Source organism: Lynx canadensis, chromosome D3, assembly GCF_007474595.2.
Source record: "Lynx canadensis isolate LIC74 chromosome D3, mLynCan4.pri.v2, whole genome shotgun sequence".
Classification (NCBI taxonomy): Eukaryota; Metazoa; Chordata; class Mammalia; order Carnivora; family Felidae; genus Lynx; species Lynx canadensis.
This window is the reverse complement of record NC_044314.2, coordinates 70525550-70550463: the sequence shown is the minus strand read 5'-3', so window position 1 is coordinate 70550463 and position 24914 is coordinate 70525550. Positions and strand designations below refer to the sequence as shown.

At 47.1% G+C, this 24914-nt stretch overlaps 1 protein-coding gene across 1 annotated transcript in view; it reads right to left on the bottom strand.

Moving 5' to 3' along the window:
- Window positions 1-3686: 3686 nt before the first annotated feature.
- The window catches only part of KREMEN1 (kringle containing transmembrane protein 1), a 72901-nt gene continuing 51673 nt past the window's right edge, over window positions 3687-24914 (bottom strand). Inside the window, 7 exon segments of the mRNA XM_030335771.1 lie at window positions 3687-7695; window positions 7698-7813; window positions 9554-9638; window positions 10717-10875; window positions 11933-12265; window positions 23253-23303; window positions 23306-23405. Coding sequence (XP_030191631.1) covers window positions 7646-7695; window positions 7698-7813; window positions 9554-9638; window positions 10717-10875; window positions 11933-12265; window positions 23253-23303; window positions 23306-23405 — 894 coding nt within the window. The 3' untranslated portion in view covers window positions 3687-7645.

Here is a 24914-nt window from a genome sequence, read left to right as displayed (position 1 = left end):
TAGGTCCACAGGCTGGGTTGTCCCAAAGATGAATGTAGTCTTGTCCGTCAAGTGCTAGGCACAGTGTCTGGCTGTTATGATCATCACCTTCATCATTATTATTATCCTTGCACATTGCAAAGTGCTTTCCTCAGCTCACCTCCAAGCCCAACAAAAAATTGCCCCATATTGGGCCAAATAGGAGGTTTGAATACCCCTTGGTGCCCTTGATCCAATTTTATCTTTGGTGCTAGCAGCTAAAGCATGTTCATTAAATATATTCACACGATTTTTTAAAAATGTTTATTCAGCTTTTGAGAGGGAGAGAGAGAGAGAGTGAGTGAGTGAGCAGGGGAGAGGCAGAGAGGGGGACAGAGGATCTGAAGCAAATTCTGCACTGACAGCAGCAAGCCTGACGCGGGGCTCAAACTCATGGACCATGAGATCATGACCTGAACGGAAGTTGGACGCTCAACCAACTGAGCCACTCAGGCGCCCCAAAACGTGTTCACACAATTAACGCGCAAAGTAGCAGGCCCCTACTAAGTTTTTAAAAGTTTGGTGGCCTCATTTGAATGGGGACAATGCTAAACATTCCTAAGAGTGAAATAAGTGATATCTGAAGCTCCTCAGTTGCAAAAGCCTTGGCTGTTTCAGTCCTTTCTGCTCGTCCCCTGAGGAGTTATTCTGCACGTTAATCTTGGATCCACTTTCCCCCTGAAATGCTTCTCTGTGGAGCCATTCTCTAGCCCAGTCATTGCTGCTAGCAGGCCGATTCCAGAGCTCAGTGAGCACCTTTGGGAGGGCTGCAGGCATCCTTGCCTCCGGGCTGTCCTGGAGAAGGGCCTCCCTGGACACGGGCTGGTCCACGGCCAGCCCAGCCCAGTGCGGCCCGCCCTCGGTTACCAGGCATAGTCCCATTCAGCGGGAGCCTGGTGGCTCCAGACAACAGCTGGAGACCAGAAACGAAGAGTTCCAGCTACAAGCAAATATTGCTGCTTCTTGAGGTTGAAATATTCTATCCCCAAAGTGTCCCTTTCAGCCAAGAAAAAACAATCCCCCATGGGGACCCGACCCCGCCACCAGGGAACAAAAGCTTCCCAGTTCCCAGAGATGGTCTGAAGTTTCAGGCACACACAGCCCATGGGGAGAAGAGACAATCATGTGACTTCCAAGCTTGGAGACAAGGTCACTCTTGTCCAGCCCTTTTTGTCTCCACAGGAAGAAGAGCCTTTGATTGCCTGACAAAGGATGGGGCTGGTGCTGGCTCCCCATGGGCGGGTCTTACAATGTCCGCATCTTGAGGGTTTGGGAGAACAAGGGGACGAGGTCCAGGTTGGTGGCCCCCAAAGCCCACACAGATGGGTGTGGGGGGCTCTTCCCAGTCCTGTTTTAGGCAGGAGAGTTGCATACTCTGGGTGCATCCATTTTTCTGTGGCAGGCTGATTCAACAGCAAGGCCACCCATTTGTTTTCCATCAGCCACCAAAAATATTTTCCTTCATGGAAGGAGAGAGCTTCCAGGAAAAGAGAGAGGATAAACATTCAGGTGAAGCTGGCCTTTAAGGAACCCTCATATTCCGAGGGCCACAGCAGGTGTGAGTGCTGGCTGCTGGCAACGCACGGGGAGGATAGCGGGCAAAGGGGCACTCGGGCTCCATACCAGAGAAGTATCTGGAATACCCGCTGTGCTGTGCCTTTTACCTGATACCCCTCTCTGTCCCCTCTCTGTCCCCTCTCTGTCCCAGGTGGTAGACTTTGCAGCTGAATAACACATATGCTGCCAGCAGCAAAGGAGGCAGCCGTCTGCATCTGCGTGTGGACAATTCATTTCCCGAAGAGAAGGTGACTACCAACTGAACTTATCAGACAGATTAAGACAGTTGTCAAACTTCAGTGAGCACTGGCATCATTTAGGAAGCTTCCCAGGGATTCTGACTCAGCAGGTGGGGCCCAGTAACCTGCATTTTGAACAAGTACATCAGGGATTGTGAGGCAAGTGATCCAGGCAGGTTTTGAGAGACACATCTGCTCGTGTTCTTTTGTTGGACTGGCCGGCGCCTCCTTTTCTTGTAGCCAGGACCGGCTGGGGCGGGGACCTTACCTGGCAAAGCACCTCCTAAGATTTTGGAACTGAGGCTCATACAACCAGCAGTGTGTGCCTGTGCCTGAACCAGTCAGGTCAGAAACTTGGCTTTGGGGGTTGCCCCCTCTCCTGCCCCGCCAGCCCCCTACCCTGGTCCTGCCCTCGACCCTGGGTCCTGCCCAGCCTCCTCCTTGTCTGCCTGTGCTCTGAGACACTGTCCTCAGCAGCCTTCTGGAATGGCCTCAGACACACCCCAGGAGGTTGTCTGTGCCCACTTTTCCGTGGACTGTGCTCCCTGGACCTGACCCTCCATGCGTCTCAGGCTGCCTCAGTGTCCCACAGGGCCCTCACTCGACTTAGTCCAGACAGAACTCAGCTTGTTTTCTCTCACACCTGGCTCCACAGTCAATCTTTCTTTACCTCAAAAACTGAACCCTCTCCCCTCCCCTCAGCCCCCAGTCAGAATCCTTGGGCATCATTTTGTTCTTAATCTCCCACCTCCATTCTAGAATAACAAGGAACAGCTACCACTTTCTGAAAACAAACTATAGGTAATACCTCATCCCGACTCTATGAGGTACATGCTGTAATTGTTCCCAGCTGACAGATGAGAAGGTAGGCACACAGAGCTGGGTCAGTGGCCCAAGGTCATGTGGTGGTGGGGTTGGGGTGTGAACCTAAGGCCCTGGCCGATGGGTATGGCGTGCTGTCTCTCAGCCTGGAGCCTCCCCTCCATCCACAGCCCTCTGCATCTGTCGTCTGGACCTGTGTGTGTCCGAGCCTCCCGATTGGCCTCCTTGCCCTTGGCCTTACCCCACTACAACTGTTTTTCCTTATTCAAGTAGGAAATGGTTCTAAACTGGGAATCTGATGTCATCCCTCTGCCAAAACCCTTCAAAGGCTGCCTGTTTCACATTCCCTGGACGCGGCGAATGAATGGTGGGAGCTGAGTCCCGGCAGGCTGGCTCCAGGTCTGGGCTCTCAACTCCTGCCCCGGCCCCTCTCAGCCTGTCTCCTCACCAGCGAAACAGGGACGACAGCACCCACCAAACGGCTGCTAGGGTGTGTGCAGCGCCAGACGGGAGCACACAGCTCCTACATAGAGCTCCTACCGGGACTGTTAAAAAGAAGGGGATGGGGGAAGGACCGTTGCTCTGAAAGGCGAGATGAAATCCACACGGGATATCACTACATAAGCAGTTTACATACATTTCTCACTTAATCCTCATAACCTTTGGAGACATACATACGCTGCCATTTTACAGAAGAGAAGCTGAGGCCAAGAGTGGACTGACGGAACCAAGGTTCAATTCAACCTGGGTCTTTCTGTGCGCAAAGCCCGTGTCTCTCCCCGTGGCCTGACCCCATTTCCCCCCGATCGAGGTGCGGTATGTTGATGTGAATTCTAACTCCGTCAGGTCTGGCTGGCTGAAGATCCACTGTGGGTCAAGCTATATGACACCTGAGGAAATCTGGAACCACTAACAGGAGAAACTGAGCAAACGGTGAGGCCTGGCATTTGCGTGGGCCTCGGAAGAGCACACAGTCTGCCAGGAGGCGACACCCGCCTCGTTCCAAGGTGCTGGGGGCGCCCCTGTAAAAACACATGCTAGGGGCCCATCGCTGTTTCTACAACAGTGAGAATATTTATTTTCTCCAGACAGTAAAAATAACATTTTTCTCTCTTTTGTAAAAGTTAAGTACCATTACATTCCATTTTCTTAAATAACAAAATCCTAAAATATATATATAAATTGTATACAGTGCGTCACACTTCATCTTATATTTTAAAATACATGATGTTTTCTATTTTATTCTCAAGTTGCATATTAAGAGCATATTTACAATAAAGCCTTGTCATCCAGAGTCAAGATCCCTGCGGGAAGGTGAGTCTGGATGTGGGCAGGTCTTGATGCTGCGTGAACCCCAAAATGGCAGCTCCCTGTGCGGGAAGGGAAAGGGTCCCCCACTGTGTGCTCCTGAAGACACATCCTTTCTGAAGCAGATTTACCTCAGACTTTCCTCCCCCACTTCTGCCTTGTTGAGTATGTTTGACTTGGCAAGACGAAGCCTGTGACATGGGCTGTGCTGGGGTTTGCAGGCAGCAGGTGAGGCCCCTTGTCACCCCTGAGCTGTCCAGTCTGAGGGGAGGCAGCTGCAGCTGGAAGGTTTAAGAAATACCCCGCGCCAGGCAGCTAAGCTGAGAGACCTGGCCAGGGTAGAACAGTGAGGAAAAACAAAGACACCAGGAAACAATCACGAAGTTAAAAGTTCCCAAGGTAGTAAAAAAGCAGACATCAACACCAACAGGAGATCCGAAACCCAAGAGGGTGGGGTTGACTGGGCTGTGGGGTGGGGAGCTGGCTGGGCTCTGGGACCTGGATGGCCTCATCAGACAAGGGAGACGGGATCTCGGAGGCCATCCACTGATAAGTGCTCTCGAAGATCAAGTGCCCAGGATGCATGGGGCTTGGTGATGGCCTACAAGCCCTGCTGGTGCATCAAGACGGCCTCGTGGGATCCCGAGGGGGTCAGGCCAGCTCCTGCCCTGGGCTGACAATGGGGCGAGTGGGTAGCGTTGTATGGGTTTGGCCTGAGGGCCAAACAGCTGTACTTGCTAGTGCTTTGATCTTTGTGGTTTCTGGCCGATGGGAGTCTTGAGCCAGAACCACAGCAGCCTGGTTACCTTGCTCACGCCCAGAAAGAGACCTCAACCCTGTCCTGACAAGGGGGATGTGGAGGAGACACCTGGGGTTCATGCCTACACCTCCTCTGTTCTGCAAGTAAGTGACACTTGGGGAAGAACATGGGGCGCCATGTGCCTTCCAAGGGGCCAAGGACACTGTGAAAGGCGGCTAAGAGACCAGAGATCAGGTTCACAACTGGCTGCGGTGCATTTACCACGGAGGCCTCAAGATCAGCAACCGGCAGAGCTCCCTCCTGGTCCCGCACTAAAGGGGTGAGGAGGGCACAGGCCCAGAGGCCCTGTTACAGCCTCTTCCTCCTTCCCTCTATCACCTCAGGGCAGAGGGTCTGGGCAGGATGCTTTCAAAGCGGCAGCCATGGTGGTCCCCAAAGCCCCTCCCCTTCCTCTTGCATAATCTGCTTGTGATCCTTTCTCAGGGGCATGCTTTTCAAACCCCTCCCATCTCCACTTTCTCTCCAAAGTACAGATCTTTCCGATCAAGTATAGGCCTCCTACTGTGCTCCTGGAAGCATCCCTCACTTCCTCTGGGACAATTTATTTCTCAGGTATTTACTTAGCCACGGGGGACCCTCTGTGGGGTGTTGCTGACAGGTTCCAACCAGGGCCAGGGCTGAGGCTGAGGTGTTTATGGAGGTTCGGCCTGGGACAATTTATGGCCTCTCTCCCCCAGCGCTGTCCTGAGGCTGGTTTGGGTTTCCTGGGGCTGCTCCCTGGACAGTAGTTGATCCTGCTGGCAGTGGGCTGTGCCAGGACCAGCAGGAAGGAGGTCACTGGGGCGTCACCAGCACTTCCTGGACTCCGAATGGGCTGCTCCAGCTGCAGACTCAGACACACACTGGCTGTGTAAGGTGGGCAGGGTGGGTGGCAGGGCCCACGGGATGCCCCAAAGGCCAACGGCCACAGGAAGCCCTAGGCAGCCGAACAACTGCCGCTTGGCCAGGCAACCCCCTCCAGGGGCTAAATTCCACATTCCCTTTGTGCTATCAATGGATCTATTCAGGCACAGGGCCCTTTGTGACTGCATCACCTGACACTTGGTTCAGAGGAGATTCCACGACAGCCGGAATAGCTTAGAGGGGAGACTGCACATGTCAGTGTATTTCCAGTTGTGTGGGACAGGCCTCTCCCTGCAGACCCAGAGGCCTGTGGACAGCTGCTCCCGGGTAATTATCCTTTCCAGATCAAAGCGTGAAGACAGCATCGAGCAGCTCCGTGCCTGCCACAGGCCTGACCCGTACCTGGGGCAGCACCCCTGCCCTCCTGTGGACACACTGCCCCATTCCCCCCTTCTCGTGCCCCTATGCGGGCCAGGTCCCAACATCTCCCCTGGTTGCCAGGTGTCATGTCGCCCTGCAGACACCTCCCAGCTGGCCCCCACGGTCCTCGGCCTTTCTGGGAGCAGCCAGGTACACAGATGGGTTGCCAGCATGGCGGAACCCCAGGAAAGGCCACAGCAGGCAGTAGCTTAGGGATTTGGGAGGGGGCAAAGTGCTCCGAAGAGAGAACTGTGAGGCCAGAGGCCCAGGTGCCGCTGGGAGAGTCACGCTCTGACAATCGCCCAGGCCTGGCCCAGGCCTGGCCTTCAGAGGCATGGGCTGCTCTTCTCAGCTGCTGCTGACAAAGCCTACTTTTGGACGGATGCGGGGGACTTCTAAGCTGGAGAAGGCTCTTGCTCTCAACCGGCAGCCACTGCAGCTGCACCCGTCAATCTTAGGAGGCCTACCTTCGGAGGGTCTCCGGCCCCCAAAGCCTCCCTCTCTCAGCCCTCATGCCACTCCCAGCAACTCCCTTCCCCATCTGAAGGGCTGGGTAGTGCGAGGCCAGGGGCAAGAGCCCTCTCCCTGCCACTGAGCTTTTCCAGAACTGCCCTCTGTCCCCATAAGAAGGGGCAGAGAGGGCCTCAGAGAGCACAGGCTGCTTGCTGTTTTTTCATCTTCTTTTAAGACGAGGGACGCTCAAAGGGGGACTGCTGGCACCTGGGTCGCACTTAATGCTGTCTAAAGGCTAAGCCCCATACTGAACTGGAGAATCGTGGAGAGACGGGCCTGGCTCAAGTTCCACAGGACCGTGAGCTGCTCAGGGGCAAGGTCAGGTCATCCAATACAATAAGGAGTCACTGAGCACCTATAAAAGCTTTCCGTAGAGCCGACATGGATGTTTTATACAACCGTCTGCAGGCTTGCTCTGCTGATCACCAGGCTATGGAAAGAATTGTAGAGAAAGCCCTGTGTGGCAGGTGGCACGTTTGACGTGATTTGGGGTCAATTCCCAGGCTCTCCCAGGTTGGAGGAGGCCCATCCTCATTCAGCACCCAACGAGCTAGGCCCCAGAGTCAGCACAGAGCACAGGCCCTCTTTATGCTTTGGGGTGCTAATGCCCAGGAGTACAGGACCAGGCCAGTCCCCAAGAGAACCTCAGAATTCTCCCTGTTTTAAACCATAAAGACCAGGAGAAAGCGATTTGTGAGGACAAAACAGAGAAGAAGCAAGCAAGACTCAGCATACACTACACCTACCCACCACCCTACCGTTGTCTAGAAGGTACCTGAGCCCAGCGCCAGACACAACCATCTCTGCCATCACAGCCCCTCTGTCCTGACACCCCATTCCTAGATGAGAGAGACAGAGGTACAGGGAAGGCCCAGACCCCGGGACCTTGAGTCTCTCTCCTAAGTGCAGTGATGAAGCAGGGCGAGTCCAGGCTACGCCTGCCCCTGCAGCAAGGTGTCCCTTCCCGGCTCGTAGGATGGCGTTCCTGCCGAGCTGACAGAGAGGCCAAGGGAGCGGCAGGGAGAGTCGGTCAGAGGAAACCACGGGTCCCCAGTGGCCTTGATCTCAGAGGGACCTCGTGTCCTGGGCATGGAGAAGGGAGCTTTTAGTCACTCACAAGAGGATTACGGTCATCTTGTTGACTCTGACCCTTAACTTCTTCTTAAAGATGGAAATCGAAGTAGAAGGCTCATAAAAAATGGTCCAGATTTCCCCCGACGTCCCTGGCTGACGACAATCCCTAAGGTCCCCTGAAGCAGGAACACGATGGGATCTGTCAAACAAAACAACTTAATATTTCAAGTAGAACAGACAAAGCACCCCAAACAACTTACTGTCTCCTGAGATACCTGTACTTTCGAAATGGGACAATGAGTGAGGTGAGGCCTCAGGAAAGACCTAACAGATGCCTGTTGGAGGTCTGAAGGCCTATTGTGTGAATGAAATGTGTCCCGTGGGATGGAAATGCAGCGGCACAGATTCCAGCTCATATAACAAGAACTTTCTAACTGGAAGCTATTCAAATCTGGAAGGGGCTGGCCTGAGACATTATGAGTTTTCAAACTTCTTCTTTCTTCTTTCTTTCTTTCTTTCTTTCTTTCTTTTCTTTCTTTCTTTTTTCTTTCTTTCTTTTCTTTCTTCTTTCTCTTTCTTCTTTTCTTTCTTTTCTTTTTCTTTCTCTTTCTTTCTTCTTTCTTTCTTTCCTTTCCTTCCTCTCTTTTTTTTTAAATAGAACATTTCTTCAATGATATTTATCTGGAAGCCCACCTAGTTAAAATAAGAGAAAGCCAAAATCTCTGAAGCAGGTCCTGCCTTATTGCCAACACGTGCCTTGTCCCCATGTCAGCCCCCAGGGCTGCCTGCTAGGGAAGCTGCAGAGGGACCCCAGTGTCACAAGGGAGTCAGACATGTGCTTTAGGGCCTGGGTGTGTGGCAGAGTGCTAGGCCCTACAGGAAGCCTCCTGCTCTCTTGCTGCACCTGAAAGGCTTTCCCAGACCATGTGAATTGCGACTTAGAAAAAGATATGTATAGATAGAGAGATATAGAGATAGATATAGACATGTATATATGCTATATATAATATTTATATAAATTATACAAATATTATATCTCTTATTATATGAGAGTGAACTCAGTAAACATTAAAAAAACATTATTTCCACTGAAAATGTGAGGTACAGGGTACAGAGGCCTACAAGGGCAGCCTTCACAAAGCAATGGAGGAGCCAGCATATCAAAACTTCTGTGGTGGAGGGCAAGTGAGAAGGTCAGGACAAGGGTGGCTTTTATAAGACACCAATGGTCAGGAAAGGCCTTGAAATAGAGCCTGTATATCAGTTATAGCTCAATAAAACCGGTGGGGGAAAAAAGGAGCAAGCCTGGCCTGGGAGCTACAGGAAAGACAGAGTCTAGCAAAAGTCAGAGCTCTTCTCTGTAAGTACACAAACATCAGTAGCATGAATAATGGCCTCCTTTCCTGGAAGGCGGAACTGTTAAACCCAAGTAGCAAAGTAAGGGAAGGAAATATTTTTTCCCTTATTGGTCAGAACGGAAGGATCTCTTAAGTAATTGTTTTTAAATAATTATGAAGCAATACATAATAAAATAGGATTCTCCTCCTAAGGATGTTTCCTAATTTCTAGAAGGCATTAGGAAATATGAGTGAGAGTGTTTTAGAAATCTTTGCTCTTATGTGAAGATTTTTTTAAGGGGCCAGCACAAGCCAAAAATTGGAAATTGTTGCTTTCTATGCCCAGACTGTTTCAATCCTCCTTGAAATCATATCCCTTGAATCAGGAACAAACACGATCCCTCAAACCTCAGTGAGATTTGTCCAGTTGTACATTTCACTCTACAGAGAATGAGGAATGTGTACTGACTTATGTTGCCTTAGGACTAAGGGCTTTGGAATCATGTTCTGATATTACAATTGCTCCCAGACAAATGAAGCGCAGCATAAAGGAGTTCAGAGCCTTCCCTTCCCGGAATCAGGCAACTTTATGTCATACTCACTTGAATGTGACGTGCAGAAGTATCTTTGCTACAATGGCCGTGACTGTAAGGATGAGAAGGGTTGCCAGGCCATATACTGTCCATCCTGCAAGTATAAAAGGGCTTATTGGACCCGTTTGAGCTCAGTTTTCAGAAGGAGGTCTGTTGGAAGCCGCAAATGAACACTGGTAGCTCAGAAATGCAGGTGTGGCTGAGGAGCCCTCTGTAGGTGGGGGCAGCCACCAAACACAGCGGAGAGCTGGGCTGGCAAGGAGCCCCGGCCCTCTGAGCACCTCGCCTTGCTCTAGAGCTCCCTCTTGGAGAGACAGGCAGTGTGGGCCAGAGTGCATTCAACTTGGGAGTTGAAAGGAGTGATATACACTGTGTCTTTACCACTGGAATCACTGTGCAAACACAGAGGAGTTACATAAACTCTTTGGGCATCAGTTTCCTTATCTGAGGAATGAGATGTGTGACCCGTGAAATCCTACCGGGATATAAAACAAACAACGCAGAGCAAGCACTGGATGGACTCTCCTCCCTGACCTTCTAAGGGGGTCTGCAGGGGAAAACACCTAGGCTGGATAACTACTAACGGTAGGTACTTGGCACGTCTCCCAGCTCATAAAGGCTCCACCTTCCCTGGCAGAAGAGAATACAGAGTATGCCCCAACCAAGTTAGCCACTGTCTCTCTCCTGCATAACTTTTCTTCACAGCTTTTGTCACTATCTGACCTGTTATTTTGCTTCTTGTCTCTCTCTTCTCGCACTTACAGGCCATAGGAGGGCAGGGATGTTGACTGCCTACAACAGCGCCTGGCACCACTGAAGCGCTTACATATCTTTGAATGAATGAATGAATGAATGGAGCTCTTGTAAATGCCAGTGAATTCAGCGAGCTACAACTTGGAGCTCCAGAAGGATATTCTCCAAGTGAGAAAGTGATGGATTAGCTGATTAATCACAACGTACGAAGACACTCATGCTGGATCTTTGGAGGGGAGCACTTTCTCCTGAGGACCAAGGAATCAAGCTAATGAGAGAATGTCCCTCAAAGGCCAGGACCGTCACAGAGCCAGTGCCCACAACCCGCCTCAGAAGAGTGCTCTTTCTCTAACTGCCAAAAGCACTGCCCTCAAGCCCTGTGGCTTCCATCCCCTTTGGTGGTATCTGGGAACTGCTACCTGGGACAGTCTGGGGTGGGTGGCTAGGGCTGGTGGTGATGACATAGAGGACTTTGGAGGACCGGGCTGCACTGACGCTGAGGTTGGCTTGCTCCGTGATCACCTCAGCCAGTGTCTGGTTGGCAGTGGGCCTCTCCTGTGGCAGCTCTTCCTTGACGGCTGGAAGATCAAAGGAATTAAGTGAGAAGAATGCTGATACAGACAACGGAGAAGTTTGGAGGAGAAAGTACTGGCTATGAGAAGGCGGGTTTTTTCTAATTCACCTCTGCGCGTAATTCTCTCCACTGACCCCACTAGCCCCAAAGCAGAACCTGTCAGGCTCTGGCCAGAAAGTCACAGAAGGAAGGAGCTGTCAACTCCTATTTGACTGGTCTCTTTGAGGACACCTGAGCATGCTTTCTTGTTTTCCTTGCACCTCTGCAGCGATGGCACGCTCTTCCTAACTATTCACCCAAATCCTACCTGTTCTCAAGACTGTCCCACCTGAGGAGATGCCTCCTCCCTCTGAGTTCCTGTAGCACACACTGATTGATCTGTTCCTGACGCCCTCGGCATCCGGGACAATGACCAGGTCTCAGACACCCTTGTGTTTCTTGCGTGCTGGCAAAGAGATGTGCCCGGCATATGTGTGTACACATCAGAGTCAGAGAATGGGGCTCCACCTTAGGAAGGCTTTTTTAAAAGTTATATTGGGCTTTTCCTGTTGTTCATTTTCTTTTTAAAGCTATGTTTATTTATTTTTTTTAGTAATCTCTACAGTCAACAAAGGGCTCCAACTCATGACTCTGAGATCAAGAATTGCATGTACTTCTGACTGAGCCAGGCAGGTGTCCCTTAGGAGGGTTTAAAGAAAGATGGGAAACTAGTCTTTTGGGATTGGTTAGGATATTGAAAGGCAGGAGGATGGACCAAATGACCTTTTTAAAGCCTTCTAATTCTATCAGTCTCAGCTCTTTCTTTCAGTTCTTCTTTCAACCCTGCCATGAAAATTGTCATCAGAACAACTAAAGTAGCAAAATTGACAGGTGTTGCCTCTTTCCTGTATCATGAAGTGTACACAAGTTTGAATCAGGAGGTGGGAAAACCTGCAAATTGAGCCTGTAGCTCCTGACTCACAGCCCCAGCAAGACCTGACCGGGGCCCTCAGGTCACCACAGTGTGCAAGCGGAGCCTGAGGCACAGCCTGGAGGGCCCGAAGAAGGCCGGGAAGGGTTACCTTGGTATAAGACAGCAAATCCCTGGGCTTGATTGATGCGATCAGAGAAGAAATACAAAATGATAAAATCCAGAGAGACGTTAAAGGACAGAGGTGGGCGGTTCCTCCCATTGAAACGGACCAGGACACGGTGGGTGTAGCCGTCCAGCAGCTCCACCATGTCTGCGGAATCCCTGATGTCGAACAAGGTGAAGTTGAAGTGGATGTGAGAGGCTCCCGGAACCCGGATGGTCCAGTAGCAGACCCTCCCCGTGGCGTAGGTATCGGGAAAGTCAGGGGAATAGACCACTGCGGTCATGGCCGAGTAGTTCCCGCCGCAGGCACCAACGAGAGCTGTGGAAGACACAAGGACACCGGCCCTCAGCCTGGGGCTCAGCCACAGTCACAAACAAAATTCTTCCTAACTAATGTGATCCAGTTTGGGACATTGTTTTTTGTCTACAAGACCAGACCGTCTTAGGTTTCAGGATCAAATCACAGAATGAATCGCTTAAACCCTGAACAAATGACTTTAGAGGGTTTTGGTTGTTCTTTTTTTTTTTCTTTTTTTTTTTTTTTTTTTTTTGCCCAGGAGACTTTAGAATTAGCACACAGCACAGTGAGCACAGAGGCTCGGCCTACGTGGGGGCAGGACTGGAGTCAGAGAGTCTAGGTTCGGGACCAGCTGGGCGATGTGATCCCGGGGGCTGCACTTCACTTCTAGAACTCTGCCTCTCTCGTTTGGAGGATGGAGAGACCACCACCTGTTCCTGTATCACACGGATGCGTGAGGACAGATGAGACGAAGCACATGAATATGCCGGGGCCTCTTTGGCAGGGCAGGCACTTGATGAACTAAAGTCGTAAAAAGAGAAGGGCTTTACCGCTGCTCAGGCACTCCTGATACCTTAGGGGTGCAATGCTCACGTGAGGGTCCACACATTTATCAAGCAGGAGAAAACCGGCCCAATGTGACTTTCTGCACAGTGGAAATACTCGGTTCTGATTACTCTGTACTAAGCACATTTGGTTTCTCTGGACTCCCCTTTGGGGTTGGCGAATTCTCGGAAGGGGATACAACCACTTCACTGTATCTGAATGAGTGAAGTGTAAATGAGATCCTGGAAATGAAAGTCCCTGAGATGGAATGTACGACCGGGATTTAAAAAGCAGGCTTAGGGGGAGTCCCACTTCCCTTCAGTATGTAGAAAGCAGTAAGAGAATGCTGCTCCCATCCGGACAATGAGAAAAAGCTCAAAACTCTTCCTTATACCATCAGAAAGCTGAAGTGTCAAGACCACCAAGAGAAGTGAACTCTAAAAAGTAAGAAGTCCTTCTGAGGAGAGTCGGGGCACACAAAGTGTTTCATTTTTTTTTTCATTTTTTTTTTAATGTTTATTTGTGTGTGAGAGAGACAGACAGACACAGTGTGAGTGGGGGAGGGCAGAGAGAAAGACACAGAATCCAAAGCAGGCTCCAGGCTCTGAGCTGCCAGCACACAGCCCAACGTGGGGCTCGAACTCACAGACTGTGAGATCGTGACCTGAGCCGAAGTCAGATGCTTAACCGACCGAGCCACCCAGGTGCCCCAAAGTGTTTCATTTTTAACAGGGCATGAGAGGAAGAGGTGACCACCAAAAAAAAAAAAAAAAAAAAGCAAGTAAGATGAAAGGAGCTAAAATGTTGAGTGTGGGCTAGCCTTTCAGTCTAGAATGAGCAGGGGCCCCAGACACGGTGGGAATCTGCACTCACTTGCAAGCAGTTCTGAGCAGACCCTCACAAGAATGACTGGGGTAGGGAAGGAGGCCAGAGTCCCCTTGGTGGCACTTGTACAGGAATTATCACTGCTGTTGGCGGAAGGTGTGAAACATTGCCAGCTTCCTAGACCCTCCTCTCAAAACAGGCAAAAGCCTCAAGCTGCTGCAAACCCTCTTGGTCCCAGGGCCACTGGAGGGGCAGAAGCAAAACCTGTTTGCCTCAGTGGAGGGAACAGGAAACTCCCTCCTTTCTGCCAGAGTAACCAGGCAAAGACCCTGCTTCTGAGGGAAAAGCAGAGGCAAAGGCATCAGCCCCCGGCTGCCTTGAGCCCCCAGATCCTGCACCAATGCAAAGCAGAGGTCTGCTGCCCCTGAGAGATGGGATTCAAACAAGGCAGTGTTTGACTGCTGGCAAGAGAGGGGGTGGTGGGAATGCTGAAAAGGCCCCACCTCTGAGGCCCAGTAATGTCCTGTCTAAGACTATGTATGAAGTAGGAGGGCAGGAACCCCCTCAGCTCACCACTAGCATAGCACCAAGTAATAAGCAACAGCAGTCTGCCATTGAGGGAGGGGAAAAGGGGTAAAGAAAGATCCCTTCTGTGGCAAAGGTATGTAGAAGCTACTCAAATCTGAGGAAGGAACAGAAACACTGAAAAAAAAACCCAAAAATCCAAAACCCACTGGTATCCCAGGCTCCACACTAAGCCACAAGACAACAGCAGCCTATCGCTGGAAGAATTGAAGACTGATGCGCACTCAGGGTAAAGACAGAAACAATAATACCCAAACCCAGCTCAACTACTGTATAATGGCTCAATCCCCACACTAAACAGGCCTTCCCATTTCTGTATACTATATATAGAATTCTATATAGTATATATTCTATATACTATATACTCAGTCTATATACTATATATATTCTATATACTCAGTCTCTACTGTTCTTCTACACATAATGTATGGCATTCAATAAATATGACACACATATAAAACAAGCAAGCAAGGAAGGAAAGAAGAAGTGGAAAAAAAAAAGACTCATGGTCAAGTGATAAAACATCTATAGGATCAGACTCAATAATGATGCAGATGTTATAGAACTATCAGCCAGGGGCCACATGATTAATACAAAAAAGATCTAGTGGAAAAGATGGGCAACATTCCTGGACAGATTGGAAATTCCAGTAAAGATATGGTAACTAAAAAAAGAGTCACATATAAATGTTATAAATGAAACAATATCAGAGATGAAGAATTCCTTTGATGGACTTATAAACAGACTACACACAGCTAAGGAAAGAATCAATAAATTTGAAGATAGGTCAATAGAAATTATCTGAAATGAAAAACAGACAAAAAAAAGAAGTGAGGAAAAAAAACTGAAAATAGAATGGAGCCTCCAGTAGCTGTGGAACAATATCAAATGATCTAACAACTGGAGTTCTAGAAAGAGAAGAAAAAGAGAAGGGGGCAGAAGAAATTTTGAAGAGATAATGGCTAAGAATGCTCCAAAGTCAATGATAGGTGATCTAGGAATCTAGGCAAATAACAAGCAAACCAATTTAAAAACAAAAAAAAACAAACAAAACAAACAAAAAACACATCTAGATACATCATAGTCAAATGCTGAAAACCAAAAACAAACATAAATTCCAGAAAGCAGGCAGAGAAGGGAAAAGATTACGTACGGGGAACAAAGATAGAGCCAACATCACTAGAAACTGTGCAAGTCGCAAGGCAAGGGAGCATTTTTGAGATACATAAAGAAAAAAAAAACAACCTCTCAGTATAGAATTCAATATCCAGCAAAAACATTTTTCTAAAATGAAGGTGAAATAAGGTTTTCTCAAACAAAAGTTGAGAGAAGCCACTGACAGCAGACCTGCATTAGAGAAAATGCTAAAGGAACTTCTTTTGGCCAAAAGAATATACCAGATGGCAAATAAGAACATGAAAAGATGTTCACCATCGTTGGTAATTACAGAAATGCAAATTAAAACCATAATGAGTTGAGGCGCCTGGGTGGCTCAGTCGGTTAAACGTATGACTTCGGCTCAGGTCATGATACCACGGTTTGTGAATTCAAGTCCCACATCAGGCTCTGTGCTGACAGCTCAGAACCTGGAGCCTTCTTTGAATTCTGTGTCTCCCTCTCTCTCTCTGCCCCTCCTCTGCTTGTGCTGTCTCTCTCTCTCAAAAATAAACAAACATTAAAAAATTTTTTAAAAAACATGAGTTACCACTGTGTACCTGCTAGAATGGCTAACTCTAAAAACAAAACAAAACAAAACAAAAGACTATACAAAGGGCAGGAGAGGATGAGGAGCAACTAAGAAGTCTCATGTATTGTTTGTCAGAATGCAAAATGGTATGGCCAGTTTGGAAAACAGTTGGTAGTGTCTTATAATGCCAAATACGCACTTAGCATATGACCCAGAAATCCTACTTCTGGGTTTTACCCGAGAGAAATGAAAGCGCATGCTCACACAAACACCTGTACATTTAGGCGAAGAGCAGCTTCACAGCATCTTTATCATAGACAGACCAATGTTTATCAATGGGTAAATGGATGAACAAATTGTGATAGATTTGTATAAAGGCATACATATTGCTTCTTAGCAATAAAAAGGAGCTACAGAAACAATCGTGGGTGAATCTCAAAAGCAGTACACTAAGAAGACAGACATAATGGTTACATACTATATGATTCCATTTATATGACATTCTTCAAAAGACAGAACTATGCAGATGGAATACAGATCTGTGGTCGCTAAGGGCTGGGGGCGGAAAAAAAGACTGAGCACAAAAGGGACAAGAGATCTTTTTGAGGTGATGAAAATGTTCTATATCTTGACTGTGTATTTGTTTGTCAAATGTTATCAAACTGTACAACTAGAAGGGCGATTTTACTGTATCTAAATTACACCTCATAAACCCAAAATTTTTAAAAAGGGAAGCTGTAGAAAAAGATTTCCTGGGTAATCATCCTGACTTTCCCACATCCTAACTGTGAATTTGCACAAGAAACTAGATACCTCAGTTTCCTTATCCATACCAATGAAAATAATAATAGTTTCTCCCTCGTGGGTTTTATAAGAATAAAAGGAGTTGATCTATGTAAAGTGTTTAGTACAGGACCTGGCACGTAGTGTAAGCTCAGCATTAGCTATACTACTATTATTATTTGTAAAGAATAAAGTGTTCAGTTTAAACTGATATTTCAACACCAAAAGGCAGACCTTAAACTTAGTACTTTTGATTTCCAGATGTGTGCCATGCAAACAGCAGATTCAGTTCAGCAATTTTAGAGCAGACACATGACATCTATGATGGATTACTAAAATTTGATAATTCAAAGGAAACTCGAAACTCAGGAATATAGTCAAATCTTATTTCTGAAGGGGAGATTGGCCTGACACATACAACCTGAGCAGGTGGAGGCCTGGAATAGCCCTGGGCAAAACCTCCAGTGGCAGAATGCCAGTGTCTTCCTACCTTCTTTGATTTAGCATCTCCAGCCAGCCTCGGTATTAGCTAAGTCAGTTCTTCAGGAATAGACTTCAGGCATTAGCTGGGAACAGCCAGCCTCCCTCAGATGCAGCCGAGTGGTCCGCTTCTAGACACGAACGATACTGGACATGTCGAAGGAAATAAACCCTAACCAAATGGGTCCTAGCCATGAATCAGATTCCACTGGACCCAGAAAAGGAAAAGAGTATTACCGTATTCCATCAGCTCTAGGGGGAACATTTTAATCTTTAAAAGTGGAAGGTATCTGTCAATCAAGGCATGTCACTGTTTAATTGGAAGAATTTTTTTCCCCTCAGTGATATGCAAAATGATGTTGCATCTCACAACTGATAGTGTCTTGGAGTCTATGAAATAATATTACTAATGCAATCTTAGTGGTCAGATTTTACTGGACCTTAGGCCCTCAATATTTTTCACCATTAATCTCTTCTCTTTCCACTGAAACAGAAGTTCTATGAGGGAGGGAAGTATCTCCATCTGTGGGACCTTGGGCAAGCTACTGAACTTTTATGACCCTCAATTTTCTCCTCAGGCAGATAAGGATAATAGTATCTGCTTCAACAGTATTGTAATTAAGGGAGGGAATGCATGAAAAGCAAATACAGTGAAGTGCCCTATAAAACTATATGTGCTCAACTAATGTTACAGAGTAGGAGCCAATCCACGCTCCCTGTCTTTTCAGTGTCTAGAAGCTGAGAGGTACCCAAGAGGCCAGCCTGGGCAGCCTCTGTAGCCTACTCTTGACTCCTGCCTCTCTGACCTTTTTCTCTTTCGTTTTCTTTCTTTCTTTCTTTCTTCTTTCTTCTCTTTCTTTCTTTCTTTTCTTTCTTTTCTTTCTTCTTTTCTCTCTTCTTTCTTTCTTCTCTTTTCTTCTTTCCTTTCTTTCTTTCTTTCTTTTCTTTTTTTTCTTTTTTTTTTCTCTCTTTCTTTCTTTCTTTCTTTCTTGTAATGTTTTAATATTGTTTAATGTTTTAATGTTTTTAATTTATTTATTTTGGGAGAGAGAGAGAGGCCCGAGATGGGGAGAGGCAGAGAGAGAGAGACAGAGAGAGAGAGAGAGGGAATCCAAGCAGGCTCTGCACTGTCACTGTAGAGCCCTCCACAGAGCTCGATCTCATGAACCTTGAGATCATGATCTGAGCTGAAATCAGGAGTCGAGAGCTTAACCAACTGAGCCATCCAGGCACTCTAGCCTCTCTGATCTTTTATTTGGTTCTGATAATTCAATAAATTGAGTCCTAGGGGCAGCAGGAGCTCTGAATCTTCTGTTAGTGCTGCATTTACACACAGTATCCAGCCTACTTCAGCAACCTCCTGAAGCTCAGAGAGTTTGCTGGAAAATCATCAGACAGACAGCCTACGGCAAATTACTTGATGTGGCAATGATGACAGAGCAGACAGCAGCCTCCATAGTCCCTCTCCTGAAGTGCAAACGCAGCCTAAGAGCCACTAGAGCTGAGGAGCCCAGAGCGGAGAACAAGAGGTATCCACGGACATTCTGACTGGGACCTGGGTTCCGGCCACACTGGTAGCAGAGCCTGATATGCTGGGAAACCATCACCTGGTCCCTTTCTCCAATCTTTAAAAAAATTTATTTTAATGTTCATTTATTTTTGACAGAGAGAGAGAGAGAGAGAGGAGAGAGAGAGCATGAACAGGGAGGGGCAGAGAGAGAGGGAGACACAGAATCCAAAGCAGGCTCTAGGCTCCGAGCTGTCAGCACAGAGCCCGATGCGGGGCTCGAACTCACGGACTGTGAGATCATGACCTGTGCCAAAGTCGGATTCTCAACTGACTGAGCCACCCAGGCGCCCCTCCGATCTTTTTAAAGAGACATCTTTGTCCTCCCAAATTATGGGCCAGTCTGTAGTCACCATCTCCAAAATGCTCAGCTTTATCCAATGCATCATAAAGACTTCTATGAGATAATACTTGAGCTATTTAGACCACTTTCCCCTCTAGCAAGGAAACTTCAGAGATTATTTCTACAGGGCTGCATTTTGTACCTTTCTTTGCAGAGCTGAGGATGGGGAGTTATTGGAGCTGGCTATGGTCAGGGGTCCCTGCCGGTCAACACGCATCAGGGCCTCTGGAGACTGGAGCAGGCAGCTTCTCAGAAGGCCACCCCTGTCAGTCCCTGAAGCAATGGAAGCCAGAGAGGGCAGCTTCTGGACGGCTGCAGAAGGGGCCGGTTTGACAACAATCAGAGCCACCAGGCACACTCTATTCACATGCTTTTAAAGCATTAAACTGGATCTGCTATCATGACCTATTTTATGTTGTTAATAAAAGGGATTCTAGTTGCTGCAAATAGAGAAATAAAAATTGTGGCAAACCTGGGTTTGAGTTCGGAATTTGGCTCTTATTCACTTGGACAAATTATTTTATCTTTTGAGCCACAGTTTCCTTATCGGCAGGGCTGGTGTAAGGGTTAAATAACATAAACAAAAGAACCTGGAATCAAGGCTGGCACACAGCGAGTGCTCAAGAGACAGCCATTATTTTCATTATAATTAATTCATCTCACTGCACCTTTGTGTGAGACCCAGCTCTATCTCCCAGATATATTTCCAGTACCAAAGATGATACTTGGTACCTGACTGACTTTAAGCCACATTATTCCATTTGACACGTCCAGTACAGGCACTGTACTAAAGAAAACGTAATTCTATTTGTCACACAGCAGACACCAATCAAAATGTGCGAAATGAAATATTACCATGTAAAAATATTCTGTTTTTTTAAAAAAATTTTTTTTTTCAACGTTTATTTATTTTTGGGACAGAGAGAGACAGAGCATGAACGGGGGAGGGGCAGAGAAAGAGGGAGACACAGAATCAGAAACAGGCTCCAGGCTCTGAGCCATCAGCCCAGAGCCTGACGCGGGCTCGAACTCACGGACCGCGAGATCGTGACCTGGCTGAAGTCGGACGCTTAACCGACTGCGCCACCCAGGCGCCCCTCTCTTTTTAATTTATATATAATCCACCATTTTAACAATTTTATTTTATTAAAAAAATTTTTTTTAAGTTTATTTTTGACAGAGACAGGGTGCAAGCATGAGTGGGGGAGGAGCAGAGAGAGGGAGACACAGAATCCCAAGCAGGCTCCAGGCTCCGAGCTGTCAGCACAGAGCCTGACACGGGGCTCGAACTCACTAACTGTGAGATCATGACCTGGGCTGAAGTCGGACACTTAACCGACTGAGCCACCCAGGCGCCCCAAACAATTTTAAAGTGTACAATTCAGTGGTATAACATTCACAGTATTGTACAGCCACTGATATTATCTAATTCCAGAACATTTTTCATCACCCCGACAAGAAAACCTATATTCACTAAGTGGTCACTTCCCATCCCTCCCCTCTCCTCCCTTGGTGACCACTAATCTGTCTTCTGTCTGTACGGATTTGCCTATAAGTGGAATCATAAAATATGTGGCCCAACATGTGTGGTTTCTTTCACTTAGCACAATGTTTTCAAGGTTCATTCACAGTATAGCACGTATCAGTAATTCATTCCTTTTTGTGGCTGAATAATATTCCATTATGTGGATATAGCATACTCTGTTGAGCCACTCTTCTGCTGATGGACATTTGGGTTGGTGCCACTTTGGGGCTATTGTGAACAGTGTTGCCATGAACACTCAGGGAGTACTTTTTGTGTGAACATATGTTTTCAACTCCCTTGGGTATATATGTAGGAGTGGAATTGCTGGGTCATAAGGTAATTCTGCTTCACGTTTGAGGAACTGCCAGACTGTTTTCCACAGCAGCTGCACCATTTAACATTTCCACCAGCAAGGAATGTGTTTCCAATTTCTCCATATGCTCACCACCATCTATTCTCCAATAAAAAAAAATTAACACCATATTCTGTTTAAAATAGAAAAACAGGTAGCAAACCCACATACCCTGCTTTCTTTCTGTTTACTGTGTAATCCTATGGCTTGCTGGTGGTGTAAGTCCTGGCAAGATATTTACCCTTTCCATGTCCTAGAACTCTCTTCTGTAAAAAGAGAGTGATGGTAATAATGCCTTTCTTAGACGGCTGCCAGAAGGACCTAATTTATGTAAACTTATAATTATGTAAAGGCTTAACACCCACTCTACGTACTCAGTGTTTATTCCTTTCTTTTGTCACTTAAGAGTAGACCAGGCAATTTGTAAGCTCAGTAAGCATACTCTCCTGGGCTAGGGTGTCAAAGCAGAGGATTTTATAATAATGGACTTTGGTAGTGAAAACCTAAATAGATGTGCAGAACAGATTATTTGCCAGTCATTCTTAAACATTAGCCAAGTTTCAGTCTTTAGCTTTAACAGGGGTACTAAACTGAGTATTTGTCTTTTTTGTTTGTTTGTTTGTTTGTTTACTTTTGAGAGAGAGAGAGTGGGAGGGAGAGGGGCAGAGGATCTGAAATGGGCTCTGTGCTGACAGCAGAGAGCCCAGTGCAGGGCTTGAACTCATGAATCGTGAGATTATGACCTGGGCCACAGTCGGACTCAACCCACTGAGCCACCCAGGTGCCCCATATTTTTTTGACTTAACAGGAGGTATAGGGAGCCACTGGCAGTCTCCAGCAGGCACACTCAACCAAAAAGACCAACAGTTGACCACATGAGTTCCGCTTGCCAATCCTTCTCTCGTCCTCTGCCCAAGCACACACTTCTGACAATATCTAAGCTATAACCTGTGAAAGGCTCAGTTATAAACTTGGGGTGGCTTTACACCCCATATGTACATACATACACCATATGTAGTAGCTGGATTGTGTCCTACCATGCCTGGTAACTATGAATGTGCCCTCATTTGGAAAAAGGGTCTCTATATATGTAATCAAGTTAAATAAGGCCACACTAGATGACAGTGGGCCCTAAATCCAATGACTAGCACCCTTATGAGGAGATACAGAGAGACAGAGAGGCACGGACAGACAGAGAGAAAATGGCCATGTGAAGGAGGATGTAGAGATTACAGTCATGCAGCTACAAACCAAGGAATGCCAAGGACCGCCAACAGTGACCAGAAGCTTGGAAGAGGCAAAGGAAGTGTTCCCTGGAGCATGACCCTGACAAAACCTTGCTTTTGAACTTCTAGCCTCCCAAACTATGAGAGAATAAATTTCTGTTGTTTGAATCCTCCTGAGTTGTGATCATTTGTCATAGCAGCCCTAGGAAACGAATACACCACATGACATTTCTGCTTAAAGCTGAGTTGCTCTTCCGGTTGAGATGGTAGGAGTACATCCACTCAAGCCTCACGCCTAACAAAGACACCATAGACTCTATAGTGTATCTTAATGACCTCAATCCTTTCCTTTTGTCTGCTTCACTTATGACAGTCTGCCTTCTACCATTTAAAATCTGGAGCGACATTGGTACTCTAGCTCTCACAAAGTCTCATTACCACCGAGTGGATGCAGGGGGTTGTGATGAGGGATCAGGTAGCCCAGAGGTTAGAATAAGGTGCAGGAGAGGTCAAGGCCCCAGATCTATACCCCATCCATAGCACACCCTACCCCCAGCCAGCATCTCACAGATGTGGCGGGTCAGAGAGGAGGCCGGTCAGGGCACACTCAGTATTCAGCCCGGAGAGACAGCTTGAAGCATATGTTCTCTTCTCGGCTGCATCACAATAAGATCCCAAATGCCAAGGAAGACATTAAAAGGCTTGGAAACCAAACAATTAAAATAAGAGGACCTTAAGGCTGATACTGAACAGCTATACCGGTGTCTACATTACGTGGCAAAGGTCATCTTTTCTAGGTTGCCGAAGTACCCCACGATAGGCCTCGTCTCTTCCAAGCACATGGCACAACCGTAATTAATTACTGTTAAATGTCTGTCCTCCTTCTAGAGGGCAGGGGCTGAGTCTTCCTGGTCAGTGTCATATCCCCAGGGTCTGGTCAGGGCCTGGCCTGCAGGAGGCGCTTAATAAGTATTGCCATATGAATGAAAAAATGAATGAATGGAAGGGGGGGAGGGAGGCTGGGCAGGTGGTTCCTCTGGCACAAGGGTTCCTGTGTCTTGGGCAGCAACGGGCACAGGGCATACTCACTATCAAAGAGGATGATCCTGCCATCACCGCCACAGGGCTGGGTGTGATCCCGAAGCAGACGCTGTTGCACTCGGTGCTGGCTGCCTCCCCGTACTTCCAGTAATCAGGATTGTTTCCACAGAAGCAAGCATAGCCTGACTCCATCCCAGCAAACTGCCACAGCAGAGAAACAGCACTCGGTAAATGTCAGTCTGGGGTGTCAGGCGGCCTGAAGGAGCCCCCAGCCTCACCCTCTGGCTCCTGCCTCACTCCATTCCCTCAGTACTCATTACATACTGTATACAACTATGTTTCCCCTTTGGCGAGCATCCTTTTAATGTTTGTATCTCTACGGTTTTTAAGTGAGTTTTAGGGCCAGTGTGTGGGGAATCCCACAAACTTGAAACATTAATAATAACAGCTAAACATTTTATTGAATGTTTACTATGTGCCAGGTGGTAGGTGCTTTGACTACTCTCCCCCGCAAAGTCATTACAGGCCCCATTAAAACTTTTCATTTTATTCATTACCATATGGTAAAACTATTTATATGGTATGTAGTTCTGTAAATTTTAACCCATGTATAGATCTGTGCAATCACAACAATCAGGATACAGAACAGGCACACCACCCCCAATAACTTTCCTATCCTGAACCTGCCACTTTATAGTTCTCCTTCCTATAAACGAACCTTGGCAGCTACCTACGAGTTTGCTGTTACTATGGTTTTGCTTTTTCAAGAATATTGCACGCTAAGACTGAATGTTTACGCCCCTCCAAAAGTCATATGTTGAAATCCTAACTCCCGCTATGATAGTAGTTGGAGGTAGGGCCTTTGGTAGGTGATTGGGTCATGAGAGCACAGACCCTCATGAATGGGATTAGTGCTCTTATAAAAGAGACGCCACAGAGCTCCCAAGGCCTTCTGCCATGTGAAGACACAGCAAGAAGACGGCCATCTCTGAACCGGGAGACAATATCTCACCAAACACCAAATCTGCCAACAAGTGTGGTTTTACTTCTAGCCTCCAGTACTATGAGAAACAAATGTTTGTTTACCCAGTCTATGGTAAGTTTGGTACCGCAGCCAGAATGGACTAAGATATCACATAAATAGAATCATATAGTATGTAACCTTTTGAGACTGGCTTTCCACTCAGCACAACATCTTTGAGATTCATCCAAACTGACACATGTATCAGTAGTTCACTCCTTTTTACGGCTGAGTAGTAAGTAGTCCAGTGCATAGATATACTGCTGTTTGTTAATCCATTGGGTTGTTTCTAGTTTTTCATGATTATGGATTGAGTTGCTATAAACATTTGTATATAGTTTTATGTGAGCGTAAACTTTCATTTCTCCAGAGTAAATACCTAGGAATAGGGATCCTGGTTACATGGTAAGTGTATTTTAAGAAACTACCGAAATGTTTTCCAGAGAGATTGTATCATTTTACATTTGCAACAACAATGTATGAGTCCTAGTTACCCCATATCCTTGTCAACACATGTTATTGTCAGTATATTTTATTTAGCCATTCTAATAGATGTGTAGTGGGTTTCTTCCACATTACCCTAGTGGTTAATGATGTTGAATGTCTTTTCATGTGCTTATTTGCCATTTCTATAGTCTTTGGTGAAGTATCTGTTCAAGTCTTTTGACCATTTTTAAAAATTGGGTTTT